The sequence below is a fragment of the Anguilla rostrata genome, chromosome 13 (assembly GCF_018555375.3).
Source record: "Anguilla rostrata isolate EN2019 chromosome 13, ASM1855537v3, whole genome shotgun sequence".
Classification (NCBI taxonomy): domain Eukaryota; kingdom Metazoa; phylum Chordata; class Actinopteri; order Anguilliformes; family Anguillidae; genus Anguilla; species Anguilla rostrata.
The window spans coordinates 23,510,363-23,534,694 of record NC_057945.1 but is presented as its reverse complement, the minus strand read 5'-3'; the positions used below and the strand labels follow the sequence as shown (position 1 = coordinate 23,534,694).

General features: G+C 37.4%; 1 protein-coding gene and 1 long non-coding RNA gene across 2 annotated transcripts in view; one reads left to right on the top strand and one right to left on the bottom strand.

Annotated features, from left to right (window-relative positions):
- Positions 1-22,598, top strand: part of LOC135237432 (uncharacterized) — a 36,668-nt gene extending 14,070 nt beyond the window's left edge. The window contains exon 3 of the long non-coding RNA XR_010324824.1: positions 21,861-22,598. This is a non-coding gene — a long non-coding RNA (uncharacterized LOC135237432). The remainder of the gene's footprint in view (positions 1-21,860) is intronic.
- slc6a1b (solute carrier family 6 member 1b) lies at positions 1,743-13,412 on the bottom strand. Its single transcript, XM_064304574.1, has 15 exons — positions 13,024-13,412; positions 11,397-11,794; positions 10,951-11,082; positions 10,508-10,608; positions 10,221-10,330; positions 9,918-10,050; positions 9,172-9,306; positions 8,974-9,077; positions 8,459-8,583; positions 8,179-8,291; positions 7,536-7,667; positions 6,218-6,320; positions 5,444-5,544; positions 4,177-4,344; positions 1,743-3,808 (listed from the first exon to the last, which is right to left on the bottom strand). Exons 2-15 carry the CDS (start codon positions 11,632-11,634, stop codon positions 3,701-3,703), a joined length of 1,803 nt encoding a protein of 600 aa, XP_064160644.1. The 5' UTR covers positions 11,635-11,794; positions 13,024-13,412; the 3' UTR covers positions 1,743-3,700.
- Positions 22,599-24,332: the final 1,734 nt, after the last annotated feature.

Here is a 24,332-nt window from a genome sequence, read left to right as displayed (position 1 = left end):
CGTTATTGCAATATTGCAGTGCCCATGGGCCTCCAGAAATGAAACCAATTTCTTCTGCATCCAGAGGAGGAACAATGGGGAAGCCTGCCTGCACAAATGCGGCAAGAGCATCATTTACATATTACAAGTAGAAAGGATTTCACCGGGCTTAGTGTTTTAGTGATGCACATTTGTACCCAGCTAATCCTGCCGACTGAAATTCTGCCGCGCAACCAAGGGAAAGCAGACCAATCTCGGCACAGGCTTTTTAACGTTTTTTTTCTTCTTTTTTTTGATGAATCATTTTAAAATATTTTTGAGTTGTTTATGAATGCAGATTGTATTAGATTTCACTTTCCTGGACCTTTAATGTTATGTAAATGAAAGTATTCATGTTTAGTACTTTTTTGCATATCCTTTGCATGCAGTGACTGCTTCAAGTCTGTGACCCATAGACATCACCAGGTGCTGAGTATCTCTTCTGGTGATCCTCTGCCAGGCCTGTACTGCAGCCATATTTAGCTCCTGCTTGTTTCTGGGGTTAGTTGCCTTACATTTATTCTTCAGCATATGAACACATATTCCATTGGATTCAGATTGGATGAATGACTTGGCCAGTTAAGAATTCTCCCGTTTTTGGCTTTGAAAAACTCCTTTGTTGTTTTAGCAGTATGTTTTCAAACACTGTCTTGCTATAGGATGAAGCGTTGTTCAATGAAGGCATTTGCTTCAACTTGAGCGGATGCTTCTGTACACTTCAGAATTCATTCTGCTGTTGCTATCAGCAGTTACATCACCAATGAAGAAAAGTGAGCCAGTATCTGTGGTAGCCATACATGCCCAGATCATAGCACCCCCACCACCATGTTTCACAGATGATCTTGGGTAGTTCCTTTTAACCTCCACACTTTGCTCTTGCCATCACTCTAATACAAGTGAATCTTGGTATCAGCTGTCCACAAGACCTTTTTTCAGAACTCAGACTCAGTTTTAGGTACTTCTTATCAAATTCTACCCCATTTCCCTTCCATAATATATATAGAAATGGAATGTACTATCTTGCTGCATTATTAGAGAAGTGGTAGCAGTAATTTGGGATGGACCTACTAATAATGAACAAACCACATTGACATGCAAAACTAAGTTTTTATTGCTAAAATATAAATATTACAAATATAACTCCTTACAAATACTGCACATTTTTTACTGTTACAAGAAAGGCAATTCTTTCTTCTTGTATTGCACTACTTATTCTCTTAGCTTGAGTAGTAATCAGGACATTTTCAAAACAGCATGAGGTGCACTTTTTGTCGATTTGGCATATTTAATATCTTCAAAACGTGACACTGTATGAAGGAGTGACTGTATGAAGGAATGATTGGAGTTAAGACAAAGTCTGTTTTACAGCAGTGAAACCATTATACTCATGAAGATTTTAACTTAAAAAAAGACAAAATCAGATGGCATATGTCATATTCTGTGGTTCTATTGCTCAGTTTACCATTTAATTAATTGTAACTTGAAACAGTTTGTGTTACATATCACATTATATACCATTGTATTTATTTTTTCAAATTAAAAAAAAAAAATTATAGATTAAAATAACCTGCCTTGCTCTGATATTTTTAGTGCCTGTAATATTTTAAAGAAATGCAGCATGATATGTTCATGAGAACAAGACCGCTGTTTTGGTTATACTAACGCAATTCACCTTAAAACAGGATAAAGAAGTTTCATGCTATCCCAACAAACAGTAAGCAGCATAATCTATAATTCTTTATTTATTTTTTCAGATAACATATATGGCAATCATGCTTTTTTCATATAACACCATCTAGAGACATTTATTATATTTTTTACATAGAATATTGTACATTAGGCCCATGAAACAGTTAGAAATATACAAAACAATATTTTGTAACTAGACATAGTATCTATTATTATTATTAGTATTATTAATTTTTTACATTTCAGAAAGATATGTGCTTAAGTTTCTGAGATCAACATATTATTGCAGAAAACAGCAAATAATATAAGATTTTTTTCAACATTTAGACATAAACTTCAAAGGTCATACGGACATTCACAGTTACATGTTTTACACAGTACAGTTTTACAACATCGTTTAAGAGAGAAAACTGCAGTATGGTAACTTTATACAAAATTCACGGAACGCTTATTCATTGCACATTTTAGTTATATATCTTTGCAGAGAAAAATGACTACTGTAACCAGATCCCTGTCACTTGTAGCTGCCATAGAAGCAAACTAACATTTTCCTTATTTAAATACAATGGCAATAGTTTGTGGAATTAAAGCTTTGTGCTTTTAACTGGTGAAGTAAATAAACAGGGAAAAAAAAACAGTTAACTCTCTCATATAGGCCTACATATATATTTATCTATATATCTATATTTATTGCCAAACAACTCCATTATTAATCTGCTTTCTATAAAAATTAAAAATCAAAATATAGTCTTAATATAATTGGCCTGTCATTGTTCACAAAGTTTGCTGGTTCATCTAAGGTATTTCTAGCATAAGCTGAAGTATTGGACACCTGCACAGTCATACAGACGGGACTATGGCTTAGACTAATTTGATTGGTTACTGGCTGAAGGCCTTCACAGCTCTCAACTCTGTTAGTTTCTGGAGAAATTTTGGTCACTTCCACCATTGTTCCTGAGGAGTGGCACTCTAATGAAATAAGCAGGATTATACTGTATTTATATATTTATATTGTGGATTGTCACTGCTCGAATGTTGCTTTTGTGATAAGACTTTGTACCCTGTGCTTCGCAGTGACACGGTGAGCCGCTAGAATTAATCTGGTCAGGTCTGGAATGCCGCACAGCATAGCTAAATGCTTTCATATAAGTATGATTTTGGTCCTTCTCACTAACTTTTACATAGAAAACCTACTAAAAAAATTCTTTAAAAAAAAATTCAATTACATACAAAGTTTTTTTTCTTTTTTAGAAAACAAACATGAAATTGTAACAGTCTCTCTCGATGTTAATCTGGTTTTGTGACAGGTACATTATCACCCCAAGGGGTCCTATAATTTCAAATTCACACTGGCCTTGTGCTTGGTCACCCAGGAATGAATGGAAAAAACAACAAATTGTTTGCGATGCAAACTGCAGTTGGAATAGTGTGCTAGTCTGGCTACAAAACATCACAATGAAATTTGGCCTTGCCTGTTGCACATTCCCGTAATGATCATTGCTTAAAATTATTCAATTCCATTTTGCAATTTTTACATTGCATTAGCTTGCTTTAATACATGAACTTCATCTTTCTGTATTTCTTTAGAATACAATCAAACTTAATCTATTCTATTATTTTCACAATAATATTTTTAATAGTTTAATTACATGTAAATATTTGAAAAGTTAGCACAGTAGTGTTGAATCACGTTGGGCCTCCAAATTCAAATTATATTTCAAATTACAGTGGTTCTGTGGTTATAATTCAACATTTTAGAAAGACTAACATTTTGCATATGAAATACAAACTATCACTAGGACATTGCTGGGTAGTTTGTCTTTTTTTTTTCTTTTTCTTTTTTTCAAATGAAAAATAAAACTCAAACAATTGTAATCAGGTTGGTCACATTTTGCCCCTGGAGGTAGGTGATTATATATTAGACATGGAAGTCCTTGGTCATGTTCAACCGTGATTACAATTTCTGCATGAAAGTTGGCCTATGGAACAGGGTTTAGATATAAGCCTCCTCGTTGGCAGGGTTGGGATTCTCAGTCTGCTGCTCTGGTCCATTCTCCTGGGTTTTGACAATTGCTGTAGGCTGAATCATTATCCGAAGACGCTAGAGAAACAGACACAAAGTGCAGGGGTTCAATTTCTGTCCATTCCTGTTATCATCCTACATAGATTTCAATATTTGGAGACAGATTGCGGTCTGAAACTCTGTCAGACATTAACTACGCTGGCAAAGTACAGAGCATTCAGCACGTGGCTTTTCTCAGATTTATCCTCTAATGACCACAGGCTTCGTGAGAAATGGTAATTTAAAGAAAACATCAACAAACACAAGGCTACTGAACTATCCCAGTCTCTCTAATCAACTTGTAATGCCATGCCTTACTCACAGGTAATAGGAAATAATATGACTGTGCTTAGTGCTTTTAACATGACCATATTTCCAATGGAGAGTTTTGGGAGTGGAGGTTTTACCTCTTTGTAGGAGCCCTTTAGTGTGAGGAACATGTAAACCATGTATCCGGGAATGAGGATCATAGAGGACAAGGCCATGCACCAGCCCACTCCCTGCCCCCATTTTGGGAACACGTAGTTGTTCAAGGTTAGGGGAACCATTTGAACTGCACTGAACAGGAACACACCCTAAGGCAAAGAAAGCTTTGTGTTACCACACAGAAATGGTGTTGGGATAGGAAAGCATTGTATATACAGTCTTCTGACAGCGAATGAAATACAGACACAAACACATGCTCACGTATACGCACTCATGAACATTATAAACAGCGTAATAAATTATTGTTATTTACTGGGGCCTTCACACCATCAAAAAGGAAACTTCCTTTGCCAAACTAACAGTCCCATTCTGACAGTAAGTGTGTATTGACCCAGTTACCATGCTGTACTGACCTGAATCACACTAGATCATCACTGGGAACTTGACTGCCTTCAGAACACTCGTCTGGGATGTAGCCCATGGCTTTTTAAATCAAACTCTCCAAAGGCAGCTTAACTATTAACTGCGCCCAGCTGTTCAGGGTTGTGGGCCAGGGTTGGGGTCAGTTCCATTTTCAATTTTGTAAATTCACAAAGTCAATTGAAATTTAATGAGTTAAAGAGCCTTTAATCTTCTATGAGGATTTTTCAAAATCTGCATCTTTTCAAATTTATTTTGTGTATTGACGGAATTGGAAATCGAATTCACCTCAACCCAGCTGTGAGAATATATGAAAATGTATGTAGGTATAATGTTTCTGATTTTTCATAATTTTTCATTTTTGTTGTTGTGAAATTGCTTGCTGGCTGGTCACTGTCTGCATATATCACCAATATTTTTAAAATTTGTAAATCCTTTGGGGCTAACAACATGTATCTCTTGGATGAACATCTTCAAGAGATACAGCTGGTGAGCCAGTAAGCAGATTTTAACTATTTTTGTTAAATGTGTGACAGATTTTTCTTTGTTTGCAATTTATAGGCAATATTGTTATACGAACAGAATGACTACTTAAGAAAACAACTTGAACTGCATTACAGGGAACCTTATAATTCTAACTCTCTAAATGTATTAAAAAAGGCTAAGTCATGTGCTTGACTTCTGCTTTAATCAGTGCATTGAACTCCCAGATGTGACATGTGAAGTCAATGTGGAAGCAAGTAAAACACGTAAACACAGTGAAAGGAGTCAGTGAGTGCGAGAGAGGGAGGGAGAGAGGGGGGGGGGGGAAGAATATACAGTACTCACAGCCACAATTAGAGGAGTGAAGAAAACCCAACACAGTTTCCACCACAGGCAGGGCTTGTATCCAATCATCTCCTGGATATTGTCATAGAACTTGTTAACACCTGCCAGAAAAAAGTTCCTTCATTACGAATGTAAAAACACCTGGTTCTCTTTATTTTACTATTTATAAGCATAGTGTTACAGGCATTAGCTGACTTCCCTTTGAAAATGAAGAATGTATATCAAGCATCTGTTTTTCCACAAGTAATCCTTGCTTAAATTACTAGAAATTCAGCAATTCATATTTATATTTATAATTTAACATTTTATATATTTCAGTATATTTGGCCTGTATACATAACAGGAGAGTACAGTAACATACTGGACATATTCCCCCAGAATAGATTTGCACTGTATAGAACCCTGGAATTTGTTTGCATGGATACAAGTCAAGGGTTCACTTAAGATTTGGTTCCATTTTAGAATATGCTGTATATAAAATAATAAGAGTGATTATTATTATTATTATTATTATTATTATTATTATTATTATCCCTGCACATTTAAAAGCAGTCTGTGATCCGCATCTCCAAACTACATAGAAATTACAATCATCCTAGTATTGGCTTCCATAACATACAGTTCATAAATATGCGTTGACATCACCATGGACATTTGATGCATTTGTAATGATAATGTGTTCATTTTTTTCTGATTTAATCTCTAGGAGTGGATAATAACTGTTCTATGGATTATGCAGATAATGATTGAGGATCCATTAGCAGCGTTGCATACCGTAGAACCACGATATGGAGACGCACTCGAAGAACACAAGGAAAAGCAAGCACATTCCACTGGCTGAGTAGTAGTCAAAGAGTTTGAACACGTAGATCCCTCCCTGGGGACAAGACAGACATCAGATTATATTATCAAGATGGGTCAAACACAGTTAAAGTGTATTAGTGGAGGGGTCATGGGTGGGCACAGAGTACTTAACCTGAATTGATACAGTAGCAATCCTGCTCTGTAAATGGGATATGGAATCCCATCGATGTCAAACTGTATGAATTGTAAACCATCCTGAAAAGGGGGGCATCTGCTAGGAACGTAAACGGTGCCACGCACTGCACACAAATTGTGAAGCATGCCGGAAATGGTGCCACCGTTCCCTGTGATATTCTCAAAGGAAGAGCCTGGGAGCAGCTTTGCGTCCGCTCGATTCTCCGTGGTCCCATAATGCACAGCTGGTGGCGCTTCATGCTATCTTCCACTATGGCCTCTCCGATGATATGCTAAATATCAGAAGTCATTTTCCACGGGACATCGATTTGGTGAAAGCCTGTGGCCTGAGTGGGCCGTGCTCAGTGTTCACCGCGGCAGCAGTGACTGCATTAACCAAATCTTCTGAGCACTTCCATTGCAGATTAAAAAAGCAAAAATGCTTAAATGTGCCATCCCTGTCCCTCTTCAGAGAGAGTAATGAATATGCTTGAATAAAGGACGCTGATGCATTAGGAAAGCATGCAGTCAGTGACCCTAAAAGACATTTGACTGCCATTTTAACGGGTGCATATACTGTATATAGTTAATTGTAGGGGTAGTAATAATGCCAGCTGCCAGCCTTACTGGGGAGTGGCTGTGCACTTCAGCCAGCGATGCATATCAGGGCACATCAGACACATAGATTAGCAGAGCGATGTACTTGATACAGTTTGAGGCATCTCTTTTGACATTTGTTCAGTAAGCTCTGCTGCCGCATCATAGATCCCAGGGCATGATGGGAGGATATACAAGCGGCATCAATTATCCCCCTGGATTCAGTTTGTCTTTAACTCTCAAATAAATGGGTGAGATTGATTTTCTTTTTTCTTCATCTACGCAATTTGGAAATCATTAATGCTGGAGATCTTGCAATCCCCAGCATTAATGTAAAACATAATGTTCACATTGTGGGAAAAACACATAACTCAGCATTTATTTGTAAGTAAAGGTTAAATACAAATGTTGATTGAATCCAGGCTGTTTTTGCTGCATTCAGCACATAATGCAAATACTATGCAGTACACTAATATCGAGGTTAGCACAAACAAAACAAGAAAAATAAGCAATATACCTGTGTGATGTTGGACAGACCAATTATGTATGACACAAGACAGACGCCGGCGATGAAGATCTCTCTTCTTCCCCTTAGCAGCTGGGGAAACTCATCCACTAAAGCAGTGATGAACCCTTCCACGGTGCAGAACTGTAAGCCAGAATGCAGGGACATTAGAAAGACAACGCTGTAGAGGGACAATCAGAGGCTTCATGGTTCAGGGCCTGAAATACAGTATCACATTTCATAAATTGTAGCTTGTGATCTTGTTATGTGTTTGTATATTTGTCATATTTATGATCTTATGAGATCAAATGAACAAGGGTAGCTGTTAAATGATAGGCAAGCCTAAATTAAGTGGGAGAATGGGGATACATTCATAAAGTTTCTACAGTCATTCTTTCCATCGAAAGACTCTTCACAATATGCCATCAAATGTATCAGTTAAAATAAAATTCAGGTGAGGTGACAGTCATAAATGGCCACTTATTGCTTTGATCATGATGATGATGATTATTATTATTCATTTTTCTAGGTGCACATGATAATTTAGATATTTTGAGTTACAAACAGCAGAGCATAATGTGCCCGGTATGTCACATAGAGCCAGATCAAATAAAGAAGAGGCATGGCATGTGAAGTTTGGTAGGTTGTGTTTTACCTGACTGTCAATTCCAAGCATAAGTAACATGGAGAAGAAGAGAATTGCCCAGAGTGGAGATACGGGCAACTGCGTCACAGCCTCAGGGTAGGCCAAGAAAGCCAATCCTGGACCTGAACAGGAGGAAGACTAAGCGTTAAATTTGTATCTCATTGTTTTCATTTTTTTTAAATTCATTGTTAGGTTCAGGGAATGAGTTACCACATTTCTGTTCAGTTCATATTCAGTTTTGTGCTGTGGTAAATTACAGCAGTTGCAATCAGACAGATGACAAAATTACCTGAGGCTGCCACATCAGCGATGGCCCTCTTTGTTACATGGGCCATGAAACCGACAATGGAGAAAATGACGAACCCAGCGAACATGCTGGTGAAGGAATTGATGCAGCACACAATGATGGAGTCTCTGTGGAAAGAGCACAGCAAGAATGGCTTTTGTTAAAACCAATATTGATTTGTTATTTTTATCTGTTTCCTTGCTAAGTTCTCGAAAAGGGATAAGTAATCCATATTGTATTCTACTGCAGTGAAAATAATGTGTGGCCAACGACTAGCATTTACTCTCACCTTTGGAATTTAGCATTTATATTGACCCATATATCTATATTTTATACTAATGAGCCAATGGAAGAGAGATGGAGAGGGAGAGAACTGCAACACATAACAGGCCTTGTTGCCACCTATTGCTGTGACTGGTTCTGGTTGCCTTAGTGCCCTAATCTCATGAAAAACAGACTTCAGCAAAAAAAAAAAAAAAGCAACAGACAGCTGTCTTAATAATTTAACCCTTGCATACCTGTAAACATTGTTATTGAAAGTGTTGTAGCTCCCAAGTGCAATCAATGACCCAAGACCCAAACCGTATGAGAAGAAGATCTGAGTTGCTGCATCCAGCCAGACCTGATAAAGAGAAGATGGCCAGTGATTAAGTTTAAAAAAAGAAGAAAAAAGCATATGTCTTTTAAGGAATTGTGAAGGTTCATGTAAAATATACCTCTGATTCCTTAAGTTTGCTGAATTCAGGAGTGATGTAAAACAGTATTCCGTCTATGGCTCCAGGAAGGGTTACTCCACGTATGAACAAAATAAAAAGCATAAAATAGGGGTACGTGGCTGAGAAGTAAACAACCTAAAAAATAAAACGCATCAAAATTGAGCATTTATACCACAGAAAGAAAATGTGTTCATTGGCTTAACTTGCTGTTAAACTGTCACTTCAGCACTGTCCTCGTATATGTTTTAATACCAAATTAGAACTGATAGGCTATTTCCAAGAATGGAATTTAATCATAGGAGTGAAATTGCTGAATTGATTTGGAACAGGGCCATGTCACTGCCAGTCACTGCACAGCTCTCTAGACAACATTAAAATGCAAAAAGGACAATTGGATACAGTATCCCACTAAATACAAATAGGCCAGAAATTTTTTCTAGTTTTGCATTTTTTTGTATCAAATAATGGTGAGCGATATAGTTAAATAAGAGATTTCAAAGGTTAATTCCAGTACTAGATAATTACACATCACGACATTGCTGATACTCAAAAATCTTTTTAAAATATTTGTTTGTGCTGTGAGTGTAATCATGATCATATAACAGTAACTTGTATTATCATTATCGCTTGTAATAGACCATTAATTAAAAACTGCTTTTTTGGTAACTGCAACACTTTTTATATATAACATCTAGACTTGTGTTAAGAAACCCTCATTTGGTATTACATTTCTCCTTAAAACTTACCTTTCCGGTCCAACTAACACCTTTCCAGATACAAAAGTAGACCAGGACCCATGCAATAGCCAGTGTTATTGCTAGTGGCAATCGGATCTGGCCTGGCTTTTCCAGACCATCAGTCATCTGGTGCATGTTGCGTCTATGAGATTGAATGAACAAGAATTACATTTTTGTAATTCAAAATTAACTTGTGCAATTACGCATTGCATACGCATTTTATGTATACATAATTTGAAGGCACAGTCATCATCTTCAAATGTGTGGTATAATTTTTTTTAACACAGGAAAAAAAAAAATTCAACATCTTACTCCCAGAATTCCACAACTGCGCTGGTGAGATTGGTGGTATTTACAATGCTGTAGTTTGTATAGCATCTATCTGTATTCCAAGGATTGTTACATGTTTTCCATGGAAGATCCTGCAAAACAGAGGTGATGATGATTGTACCATCCAATATTTCTTGTGCAGTGTTGTGCATTTTTGCTGTGCAGTGATACATTTTTGCTTTTTTAAAGTACCATTTTCTTTACCCTGTTTGATATATATGGTAGCCCACATATCGTTCTAAAAAATGCATGTGAAATGTCATACTTACTGTGGTAAAGGAGTTGTACAGGTAATAGATGGCCCAAGAAATTATTACAATGTAGTAGATGTTAAGCCAGAAAGAAAGAACTGCAGCAGCCAGGCCAACCCCTAAGGTATGAAAATTATTGTATGTAAGTATAAGGAAATATAGTCAAAGGTATTAATTGGTGTCACAGTAAAGCAAAAAGACAACTATTCAGAATATAATAAATTATAAAACGTATAAACGATTACAGAAAAAAAAACAATCATTTTCTTTTTAGTAACTAATAAGACTTTACCGTGTACAGGTCTGACTTATCTGTTAAAACCTTTACAAAGAAGATACCCACTTGTCCTAGACATAGCCAGCATTAATATGAACTAATGCGATTAAGTAAGGGACATGAAATAGACCCTCAAAGCTGACGGTGATGATATGCTGAAGCCAAAATAGCTTGGATGAAATACCTTTGAACATAGGAGCGAGTTTCCAGACTCCAAGACCACCAATCGATGTGTATTGACCGAGGGAACATTCGAGCAGAAACAAGGGAACTCCCGCAAATATGAGGGTCAAAAAATAGGGAATCAAGAACGCCCCTGGACAGAAATTAAGAGGTGAAAAAAGATGCAATATTGAAGAAAAAAATCATTTTCACACAAGTAACATCTACATTATGAGTAATCCAGCGATAAACAACATTTGGAATTAAAGAACTAAACTTTAAATTCACCATTTCTGCGTGCGCACATTCGCACGCAAATTCGAAGGAAAAAACCCTAGGACACACTTCTGCCATTGAGACAAATTTAAATTCTGCTCATGTACAATTTTACGGACTGAAGAGACGAGTTACGACTTTCGAAACTCCTTTTGCTTAAAGTAATGGAAAAAGCCAACGATTCGTCTTTACCTCCACCATTTTTCCCACAAAGGTAAGGAAATCTCCACACATTTCCCAGTCCAATTGCGTACCCAACACATGACAGAAGAAAGTCAAATCTTCCGCCCCACGTTTCTCTGTCCGGAATTTCCTTTTTTTTCTTCTGGACTTTCACAACCAAGGTTTTGGGTTTGTCGTTGGTAGTAGGGGCTTCGTTCACTTCTGTCAAAACGTGTCCATCCGAAGCTTTTGTACCATTTGTCGCCATGTCTCTGGGTTTCGCAGAGGTCCTGGCAGGCGGACGGGAGATTTCAGCACCAGTCCACGTAGACAGCAGTTTCGCGGTTCTTTACCCAAGCTTGGGACCAAATTGTTGGGGTAAAAATGGTGGGAGCGGATATAATTTTCCGGTTAGGAATGATGTTAACCTGAAACAAAAAACCAGAGTAATTTATCAAGACCTAATTGGTCCGATAAAAAAATAAAAAAATAAATTTAAAAAATAGAACAATTCAAGCAACGCCAAATTTAAACATCGCCAAATTACACACATTTAACCTTATTAAATTGTCCAAGGGGTTCACTTTTAGCATCTAAAACATGTTTTTACGAAGTTCTTTAATCATTCGACAATCGGTCATCCGTTCATTTAATAAAATGATTTCGTATGTAGGCGTGCTGTGGCCGAGTTTTTCTCTTAGGAAAGGTAACTTAAAATAAAACTTGAAATTATGTTTTTCTTATAGCAACCGGATTAAGGATTTATTTATTTTTCATTGGTATTTGACTGCAGTTAATCAAACTACACATATATTTGCAAGTTTTCTAAAGCGTGAGCGTCTTGTTGATTTAATACATAATACCACTTCAAATATATGTTATCGAGAACAGGCATTTTCGTTAGAAATAAATACAAAATGTACTCTGCTAGCCCATTAATTATGTGTGCTGCGCTGATTTACTGATAAAGTTCATCGAAATTGCATAAATCCGTTTAATGGGTATATTTTCTGAATACCCACTTTAATTAAACACGTCTCACGTTCTGCCTATATCCAATTAAAATGAGTTATGTATCAGCAAACTTTAAAGTCTGTGTTCAGAATCGCATGACGCACACGGTGCCAGCTTGGATACATTGGGTACGGTGCGGTTCTGTACGGGGTTACTTTAATTGTTGCATTTATTTAAACATGCCCAGCGACTGATGGCTATGAATATCATTTAAGGTCATCTTTTCACAGATTTTGATATATACGTGAACTGACAACATTCAGTGCAAGCACTGAAACGCAATCTCGAAAACAAAAGGATGCCGTGAGCGCAAAGCTTTACGCGTCTGGGTGTTCTATTCTTTTTTGTTGCACAAATGTATCTTGTCACATTAAACGAATGAAAAAAATGCGTAGTTGAAGCGAATGCATACACGAATACCGAAAAGTATTCCATATTTCATTTTGGAACCTAGATTTACCCAATCCAACAATCTATTCCATATAGAAATCCATGTCTAATTACTGCCCTCGGTGCGCAGTGCACTCGACAGTTACTACGACTACGGTAACTATACTATTTCCCAAGCAGGATCTGCGGTTATCGGTGCTGTAAAATATTCTTACTTTCACAGTTAGTAGTCTATCAAAAAGGTTCTACTCACCAAAACTGTTATGCCTGCCAGAATGTGCAGATGGAAGCATCTGTAGATTCCTCTTGAAGTTACGCACTTGCAATTTTACCGGAACGAACAAAAGAAAGTTATTTCCATTAAAAAATAGAACAAAACTGCTATCCTGGGGGAAAGGCAGGCAAATGCCTTGTTGCGTGGTGCTGTCCAGAAGAGTGTGGTGCTGAAGGAGGGGGGAAACAACACGAGAAAGGAGCAGCTTTGCCTTGTGCCACCGTCTAACGTCAACAACCAGAGACGTTACATGTAGCACAAATCCCCGCTCTCATCTACATAGCGTCAATGTCATCTGAATGTCGACCCTCCCCGTGTACAACATTTCCACCACTGAGATCGCAGCGGGTTTGAGACTGGAGTGTCTTCTTGTCTCAAGGCTGTTATATGGTTTGTGTGTGTTTTTTTTTTTTTTTTTTTTTACCTATTTGGGATTCTTTTTTCTGCGATTGATAGTGGCTACTCACAGTCAGATGATACGTTATGTAATATGACTTAACATTATATTAAGCCTGACTGTTCGAAGATTATAAAGTTACCCCACTAACCCCAACCCCCTCCTTCTTTGAGGAAAGTAAATACGAAGCTCCCTCGACTTCAGTGCAGTGGATTTAAACATAATATTTGAAGATCTGAAATTCGCGGGAATCAATGTCTTTTGTATAGAGTATAACGAGGTCGTACAGACACACGGGGGGTGAGAAAATACCTTGCTATTATACTCCAAAATGTATCACTGTCGTGCAGTCTGTTCTGGCAGCTGGGTCTCGCGAAGCTTTGGGAAGGATATTTACAGTAGCCTCTTTAGCGGTTTTCATATTCATCTGTTGTTTTTTCCCTGTTACTCCTTATTTTTTGCATTTTCCAATGCTGCAGAGAACTGAAAATTTGGTAACCGGTATACATCTATCATTTTCTCGGCCACCCTACCCCCCGTTGCTACAAAAAAAAAAGAAAAAAAAGCACTCCACTCCTCCACTCCCCCTCTTACCATTTTACCCCTTCTCCTCCACCACCCCACCCCCATCAATTCAGTTTCTAAAAACCGAGGGCGACGAAACAAACGAAAAAACAAATAGCAGAAAATGTATTTTGGTATGAAAACCCAAACTGTAATATGCTGCATTAAAAATCAACAATTCCAAACTGCCAGATTCTGACGATGATGACAATGACAATGCCACTCCCCCACCTCGGTTTCTGGCAAAATGTGATAAGGAAACCCGTCAATAAGTGGAGTCTGGGGGTGTGAGATAAATTGAAAACTGCTCTTATAATCTTCTTATGCTTGCTGTCTCCAGAAATAAAATGCCCTTGTGAAAGAACTTAAATGAACAGAGTTAATGCAGACTTTAACTCCCATATTGAGATAAATTAATAGTCTCTCACCAAGGGATTACACTGGACGGGTATGTATATTGGGGTTTGATGTGAAAGAAAATTAACGGAGGTGCTAAAGATGAGCAGCCAAAATTCGCGGGAATGTTCGAATTTTATTTTCCAATGTCCTGTATCAGAGTCAGAACATCTCCAAAATGTAAATACGAATCACGATTATTAGCCTCGTGGTAGTCAATTATACCGCGACACTGACACAAAAGCATTCTTCAATTTCTGTTTCCTTGACAAACCCGAATTTACAAAGGTTTCATATATAAGAGGTAAATATTCATAATTGTGACATAGGATACGTTAATAAATGAACGAGATTGCGCACATTTCAGATTATAAAAACTTTCGCCCAACTAACAAGAGCATGGCATTTTTATTACTGTAATGTTTCCTTTCGTCTTCTTAACTTAGATGGGCACTCACCAAAGTATGCGATAAATCGTTAAACTATCGCCATAAACCTTATGAAATATGATTAGATATGCTCTCTCTCTCTCTCTCTCTCTCTCTCTCTCTCTCTCTCTCTCTCCATTCCACCACATCACAGGGTGTAGTAATTAGATTTTCAGTGTTTGTGGATAACAGGCCAAGGGGATGATAAAGTAAAAGTTTTCATAGCAGGGATCCATTGAAGACAGGCTTAAATACTGGCAGATGGTGAGCCAATGAGGGGTGAACTAACCTACTAAATGATAGAAAATGAAATTTAGCATTTAAAGTCCCATCTGGTTTATTTTGCCTCTGGGGATGGGGTATCACACATGCCACACGTTCACGGACCTGTAGTGAGAACTCAAGCGTTTGGCGGTAGGTTGTGGCACACTTGATTACTTAACTGAACAAGCGTGCCAGCTAATGATTGCTTAAGGTGCTATAGCAATACCACAGTACCCTTATCACTTATCAATGGTCTTTCAATGTCCAGAAAACTGTCTGCTAGACGAGACAGAATTCAGCACAAATATGGGTAAACATTCAGAGTACTGTGTAAAACAAAATCATTCATGATTATTATTATGTTTATGCTGGTCCAGATTTGTATTCTTTGGTTTTGATGTCCAAGCATTTTACTACTTAGTTTTTCATAATTCGTAACCACAGAATACAAAATTACAAGACAAAGTCTATATTGATCGTGCCACAAAGAAAGTCCTTACTAATACAGTAGACTAAACTATTAAGGCATTTATCAAAGAGATCATTTTTCTTATTAATGGCAGGCCTGCAAGAAAGTCACGTCGTTGAAACTAGTGCCTGGATCTATATGCAATTCATAAAACAATGCATATAATACTATAAGTATAGTGTGTGCATTTTTTGGTCTGGACTCAAACCTAAGCCAGCTATCACTGCTTCCCAGAATGCCTCGCTTCTTGCTGTTGTGTGTTCCCTCGTATCTAAACCACTTCCTCGCATGTAGGTCACTGGGAGTAGTAGTGTTATGTGCAGCATTGTGCGAAAAGCTCCAGACTTATTTCTTTTAAACTGGACATTGTTCTGCGTTGTTGATTTCATGTCCATATACAGTATACTCCAAGGGTGATTGGAGATGCAGAGCAGTAAAGGTGCCAAGGCAGTACAAAACTGCTCTTTCTTCTTTCTAGTCCACAGAAAACAGAGCTTCGTGTGTCAGAACTATTTATGTTCATTTGTAGGGCGGTCAGGTAGGCAGCCGACAGCCCTCCAGAAGGAGCTCAATACTGAGTTTCCGCTTTTCTATGGAGCTGGAGACAGGCTGGTGTGTCTGTTGCCAGGTGACAGACAAAGGTCCGCGGGATCCCTTCAGTGGAGGAAAACAGAAAGCAAAGGCAAAACAAACAGGTGCCTCTTCTCACAAAACCAAAATAGTTTCAGTGATAAAAAAAACAACAAAAAAAGCATTTTAAAAAGCCAAACTCCTATCTCACACATATGATTAATTAGCCCACAGAACTGTTGTAATATACAGTGGCGAGGGCCAGTTCTACTTTAATTGGGCCAGGGGGTTAGGGGGAGGGGGGATATACACAAATGAGGTCTTAGTCTGTGTATGTCGCAACCTCAAGCACTACCTCGACGTGCAGTATGTATTGCGCTGTTATACGTGTAAAATACAACTGCTGGTTCTTTATACATAGTATACAAAAACCTTTTTAAAGTACATTTTATTCTTAAAATACCAATGTTCTAGTGTGCAAGTTTGACTAAAGGTAGCAAATTAAAACCTTATATGTGATATCAACTTACTTCTTACCAGTTTTACAATGGCAGAATGGCATGGACAAAAGCTTCAATATTGAGTGGACCTCATTATGATTTTAGCTAGCTATCAATATTACATGTTAACCAAATCACAGTGAGGTTCTGGTTTGGTTGGTGCAAATACAGTGTCATATGACATAATGTCATAGCTACACATCTGGTGAATTCCATTTACACATTGCCACAGTAAAGTAATGGTTAGGTTAATTCCAATGTAACCTAATAACTTTATGATATCATAGGTTTGTAGTACTGTATGTGTAGGTCTGTGCAAAAAGAATATTTGAAGATTTCATAAATTTTGAATTCTTGCAGGATAGTGACTAGAGAATATTTCACATTTGCCTCAGCGAGTAAATATTCTTGAGTGGCAGAGGCAGAGTCAGAGAATCGTTTGAAAATGACATGGAAATAAGTCACTAGTCTTCTCAAGATGGGTGATACTTATAAAAACCTAGATTTTTATTGACAATCTAGTTTCTACTGTTACATTCAACATAAATAATTTATGAGGATGTTCTCGGTTGTAACTTCTTGGGGGGAAGAAAAACAAAAAACAAAAACATGGTTTGAATGAACTCTAAATGCAGTTGAAACAATTGGAAAATTTGGAGTATTCAGGGTCTGTAAAATGAATTTAATTAGAAGGACATTTGTAACTTTGACTTGGAAATCAATACAGATGTTAGTTTTTCCTTCTCTTGCTCTTGAGTTCAGCAATCTCCAGAATGAGCTAATGCACTGGTTTTTAAAGGAAAAAAACACATGAATTCATTTATCTAGTTACTGTTGATTTCAGTCCAGGCTAGTGTCAGTTCACTAACTACATGGACATGGGATTCAGAAAAGCCTCCTTAGAAGACAGAACACAGAGTACAGTGATTCAGATTACAAACTGCATGCTGCTCACGCTTGGAACTATAGTCTGTATGGCTAGGCTAAAGAAAACTCATGCTCGACTGTGGTATGTTTTGTGATATAAAGTTTAATCTTTTTGCTTTCTGTGAAGTATGGAGGTGGAGGTGTTTTGCTTTCCTGCTGTCATAATAATTGATGGAAATTTTGATTTAAATAGATTTCAGTTTAGCAAATATCTATGTCTGTTTTTTGTTTCAGTTACTGTAAAATGTATTTGTATAGTGTTTTTCCCACGGTGTGCAGAAACTGGTGTCGTGGGCTATGCATGGCAAATTGTGGTCACTCATTCACTCACTCACGGACGACCTTTGAGGGAGGTTTCGTGGGACGCATGCGCAGGTGGCGCTTCATTTAGTAGGACGCATGTGCAGGTGGTATGGCATGAGATTTTTAAGCACAGCTTTATCGCCTAACGTTACTTTAGCTAACCCTAACATGTTAGCGTTTCGCCTACTGTACGGATCGCCTACTTTAGTTAACCTAGATAGCTCGTACGGATGCTGTCCTGCACGCATGAGTAGGAGCTAAGGACACACAGCTACAACCACCAATACAGATGAATGGACACACGGAGGACAACAAATTACATTACAGAGGTGAGGACATGCCATAGCTAGCTAGCTATATAGTATGGAGGGCAAAACAGAGCTTTAGATTGTCGCCAGCAGTGTATGCGCGTGAGCTTGACAACACATTTCTCATAGAAAAAGTAGTTTGCAGCCTTCTTTTGTTCATTACAGTCGTGGTAGAAGTGACAAGAAGTAAGTGGTACTGTGCTGTTAGCCTTTATTGATCGCCGTACAAGGTTAATGTAAAGTAGCTAGCACAATCTGACAGGACTAACCCATAAAAATGTACTGTGAATGGTACTTGCTCCATCGAACGGTAAATATGAAAAACATTCGATTCTAGTCAGCAGCACCAAAATTTTCTGTCACACCCTCAATAAACGGCAAAAGTCCCAGTAGATGGAATTTCATCTTTTCAAGTTATATATTTTCTGAAATGTTATCGATTCCGCTTGGCCACAGTGAGTGAAACTAGGCGATCTGAGCGTATAGTTTCTATGTAAATTACGTCAAAAGGATTCAGTCTTGTTGTTTGCTACCTAAACTTCACAGCACAGTCACTGCCGTTATCATGATTGTAGCATGAAGTGTCTCCTTTCAAAATCCATTTAAACCATTCACAAATGACCTGGGACTTTGAAGTTATAAGGCGGGATGTATAAAGTCTCCAGTGAAAATACTGACCTGGCTATCAGTCAGAATTCTGAGAGAACCAACTGCCATATATGAGCGCGTAAAATCAACCAAAAAATATAGTTCGCCAAATTGCGCCGTGGGTCTGGACGATTTCATGCTTGTTTTTTTTACAGAGGCATTATCATAATGACACTTCAGAATGAAATCAGACGTGAACAGTACATTAACAACCATTTAAATGGACCAGCCGTGTTTTGTTTTATAAGGAAGTCTGTGCTAAATGTTTTGTTCTTTATTATTTAAAAGTTTTTAATTAATGAAAGCTTTTTAAGTGGGTTCCAAACTGATCCAAGTGCAATGTGTATGTTTATGTAAATGTATTTGCTTATGTAAGTTTGTTGTAGAACACTTTTATTCATATTTGGTTAAATTTCCTTCACATCCTGACAGATATCAGTAAGTTAAAAGGTCTAAGAAAAAAATTTGGTCTCTCTGACTACCCCATGCTCTGAAATCAGCCACTCTAAAATTCACCGCGGCTGGATCTTTACAACCAATTAGGGCAGCTCTCTGTCCTGCCTGCCTGTCAATCATGTTGCATATTGACGCAGAACAGGCAGGGTGGGTGGGGCTACACAGATAAGAGCTGAGCAGGGTTAACATTACTGCAGAGATAGTGCTAAAGATATAAGTTTATCTTTTTGACATATTACATTTATTACATATTACATTTATTATCAACATTTATTCCATATCACAAGGAAATGTCCAAGCTCATTACAACATTTCCAAAAGTAAGATGTATTAGACTGCTCATTATGTTCGTATAAACTGATACATAAAGGAAGGTGTAATGATTGGTACTTGTTTAACACAAATTATAATTATTTCCTTATTTTTGTCTGCATCTGTGTTAAACAAGTAACATTGCACCTTCCTTTATGTATTAGTTCATACCAACATAATTGAGCAGTCTAAGGTATCTTACGTTTTTTTGTATACTTTATTACTTTAATATATTTAATTACTGATGATCGCAGAATGTCATTGCCACTCATGGTCAAGAAGGTAACTGTTTTGAATACATTTTTCAGCTGATAATGGCTCAGCGAAAGAATAGAAGAAAGGGCACAGAAAGAAGTTTTAAAATAACTAAACTGCACAGTGTTTTCATAATTTGTGCCAGTACTGTATGCAAGTTACGTGCATTAAGTGCATTAGTTATCTCAGCCCAGGCTAAAATAGCATCATCTGGTAGTGCTTAATATCAAAGAGACCGATAACAACAAGCCATATTATTGTTTTGTCTGGAGGGTATAACGTTAGGTAGCCTAAAAATAAAATTAATATCTGGGTCATGAATAATAATCATGAAGAAAGTTGCCTGCATTGTATCCAAGTGGCAACTGCCCTCCTCAATGGCTTACACTTTACAAGGAAATCACTCAGTTCAATTTAGTATAAGTAAAAAAATACCAACATTTAGTATCCATGCCCAGTGCACCCATGCGCTGTGCCTATTTGCCATGCAACATTGATTCTGTAAAATAGAGCCCCTAATGTTAATTATTAATAAAAGCAAAGGTGTTTCATTTAAAAATGAGAAGTTTAAGTTAGTTTCATGCACGAACACATTATTCAACACCAAACTTTTACCATGCCGAATGTTTCTGTGACACACCCCCCTATTATGATACCCAACCTGTGTTGAAGCAATCAGGTGAAAAATATTCTGTTTGCAGGAGACAAAACTAGCTACTCCACTTGTGCCAAGGTATGTTTTCACTTGCATTGTCACCAAAATAGGGCCATGTATCTTTCATATTTTCCATAAGTGTTGCTGTAGAATAATATTAAGGTCAAGCATTTTAACAGTATTGTATTTTTATGCACACAATAGGCTTCATTTAATCAAATTGTGAACTGTGGATTTGTTTGTATATTGTTTGACAGAAATAGTTGCTAGCCTCAGTTACGTCTGTTTCATCAAACTCCTTACATTATCAGGCTCCAAAATAACTGTAGAGGTCTTCCTTACCAGGTCTTTCTTACCAGGCTCTTTGTGATTTCTGAGATCACCAGTTTTCTCTTTCTTATTAATGTTCCAAACAGTTACTTTCTGACCTATGTCTCTGACAGCTTTTTCTTATTTCATAATGGCTTCTTTGAGTTTCATTTGTACAACACTAGTCATGTGGACAAATGCCTAGAATCTAGACTAGATACTGAAAGCTCTTGTATAGCTGCACTAAGGACACAATTGAACCCACCTGACTAACCAGAAACACCTGTGAAGCCATTTGTTTAAAATGTTATGGTGCCCTGAAATGGGGGGACCATGTATAAAAAGTGCTGTAAATTCTACATTGAGAAACCAAGGACTAGCGGTGTCATAAATATTTTAGCTCAGTTCTGTTTATGTTAAAATTAATAAGTATGGTACTTTTTATGAAAATGTGTGTATGCATCCTTTCAATCAAATTAGGTCATCTTGGTCATTTGGTGTGATCAATCTCATGGTGTAATCAATCACAATGGCATGGATTCATTCAACATTTGTCTTTCATTTTGACTTACAAATGCACAGAAGAGGTAGAAGTGTTCTCCACAGCCACAGTTTTGTGAATTTATTTGGGTGGTTCTTGAAGTGACATAGCAGACAAAATGTAACACTTGCACTTAGCCAAAAATTAAACGCCAGGCTAACGTCTCATGAAAGGTACAAATGGCTCAAGGATCCATTGTCCAATCATTCCTGGTAAAGTGTTGGAGGCAGCATGAGTAAATCACATGTTAACACTAATGTGGTAAGACGTTGTATCTTAATCTGTCTTCTCTTCTTCTAATGCACCTCAAATCAGAAGATTTCAAATAGTCTGACTTCTTGGTCAAAATTTTTTAACTTCTGAAATGATCACTGGGCATTCATTTTACAGATTTTTTGCAGAAGAAAAATTACACAGCTTTCTGCAGTCCATACAAAATAATAAAATAATCAGTCTATTTCCTTGCAAACATGACAGTAATTGAAATAATATGAGTCCATGTTTCAATAAACAGCTCCTGGCATGTTGAACTGATCTGTGGTGTGGGATGCCTGTTACTTGAGGAGACTCAAAATGGCTGTCTGTGTCAGCAGTGTCACATGCTGATGAAGACTGAATCACACTGGGTCTAGCTGTTGACGTAATGCAGTGTGCTGTATTGGAAAAGGTCTGGTAAACATGTCTGTTGCCATCTTCTGCATGCAAGATACTGACATAGTCACCTGTCACTATCCCTTTCCTGATTAAAACATGCTGTGAACACTTGTATCAAAATATGGTATATATGCAGTAGGCACTGTATATTGAAGTGCATTTCTTTTTTTTTTCATTGTGACATCAGTAATGTTAATTACCTGTGTGTTTTTGGATTTGGTGTTGTAATGCTGAGGGCATATCTTAAAGGCTTTGACATCCATGTCTGTGCCTTTTTTCTGACATCCTTTTATTTTTCCTCATGAATAAACTGATTAACATGGCAATGAGTCATTAATATGCTAATTACAAACAATCTACATATTTTATTCATAACTGTGCCATAGACTCATTTGTCTCCAGATTACAAAGGCAAAGCAAGGATAAATCACTTCCATTTTGATGTTGTATAATGTAACATTATGATTGCAATTTATTTACGCAGTCTCCTGTATAGTAAAAGAACAGAAATGCCCAAACTGATTTTGAATATGTGCTGTTTTTACTAAAATATGTATGTTTTGACAGTGTTTACATAACAGTAAGAAGGCATATTTCAGCACAAAAAAGGCTCTGTCAAATATCTTGAAGAATTCCTGCTAAATTGATTTAATGTAGGCACACAGTCTGCAATGATATTTGCACATTTTCAAATACTCAAAGATTTGCACTGTGCTGCCTCCCTGAAATGACCTAGATGTTGTTAAATCTGATGCATCAGCAGTTTGTCAGGTTGCATGCTGTAGATGGTGTTAAGCAAACATAGCAAAACGTAGACAGATCTGAGAGATGAAAGAGGGACGGTGAAGGAGGTGTACTGCAGCCCACTGGCTGAGAGATATCAGCAACTTGAAAGAAACAAAAAAAGTCTGGAGGCCGCTGCAGGGAATACACATTGTGCCATATACTGTAGCACTGTCTGAGGATGAATTTAGCCAGAATAATTCAATAGGGAATATGTGCATAGGGTCTTCTCTAAGGCACTCCAGTCTCTTTCCATCTAGCACAGTATGCTATACCGTCTCCTCAAATCCTGTAAAATCATTGTTCTATGAAGTTGATGTGCTTTTAATTAGTTTTGTTGATTAGTCCACATTTGTTTCCAAAATGTTTATTAAAATTAGTAAAATTATTGCTTTGTAATACAAATATGAACTGAGGAAGGCTTGCTAGGATATTTTCCTTCATCATTGAAAAATTGCCCCTTCTAAAACAACAAGAAGATCCCACGTGAATACTTTTGCAATTAACCCTGTACACAATGAGAGATGGTTGAAGTTCAGTATTTTATTTTCATCAAATGTTGTGCCCATGTACTGTAATGAAGATAAGATGGGTGAACAGTGATTGATATTACTGTTGCAATTAATGGTAATTTGAGGAACTTCCCCACAAAACTAATCATAATGAAGGATTTTCAAGTTAATAAATCAACATCAGTTGACATTGGGGACTGCAGTGTCATTTAATTATTCTTAATTGTACTGGATATTTCATGTTGCTTGCCCATGGTAGCATCCATCAGAGTGAAAGGTGGTCAGAGAGTGTCAGAACTAGGCCTCTAGTGATAAAAATCAGTATGGTTGGGTAATTAGTGTCCAATTCATGGTCTGATGAGTGGATCCCTACTGCTACATGCCATGTGGTCAACCCATGATCTATTTTCCGAAACCTTCCCTGAGTCCCTTATTTGAGATGTTGCTAAGGATGACCACCATGCCTTTACCTTTTTCTCTCATAAATAAAAACATAGAGCTGACTCTATAGACACACAAGCACTCTATAAATGGGCAATGCTGTTTTACCTGTGGGTGTGTTCTACCCGATTCCCCCACTCAGTGTGATTGAGATAGACGGAACTGAATATATTTGGATATTTGGAGTTAATGGCTTTCTGGGGATCCTGAATTCATAGCAGCCTGCACTGCACTATGGGTCACATGTGGGATCTGCAAATGACTGAAATTTCCACTATTTACCAAAACATTAAAAGGAACTCATATTTTTGCGAGTTTTATTTCATGTTATCCATAAAGATTCAAGATTCAAGATTAACTTTATTGTCCCACAAAGTGGAAAATTTGGCTTGGGCTTTCACCCATGCTGCAGCCGTAAAAGACGAACATTCCACATACAAAAAACATACAAAGATGTTAGTGAATAAAAACATACAACAAGTTTCCTAAAAGCACCTATAGATAAACAGAAAAACAAACACATCAATAAAAGCAAAGATCTGCACAAATCACCTTAATAAGAACAAAGATGCTACAGTATCCATCCTGGCCTCGTC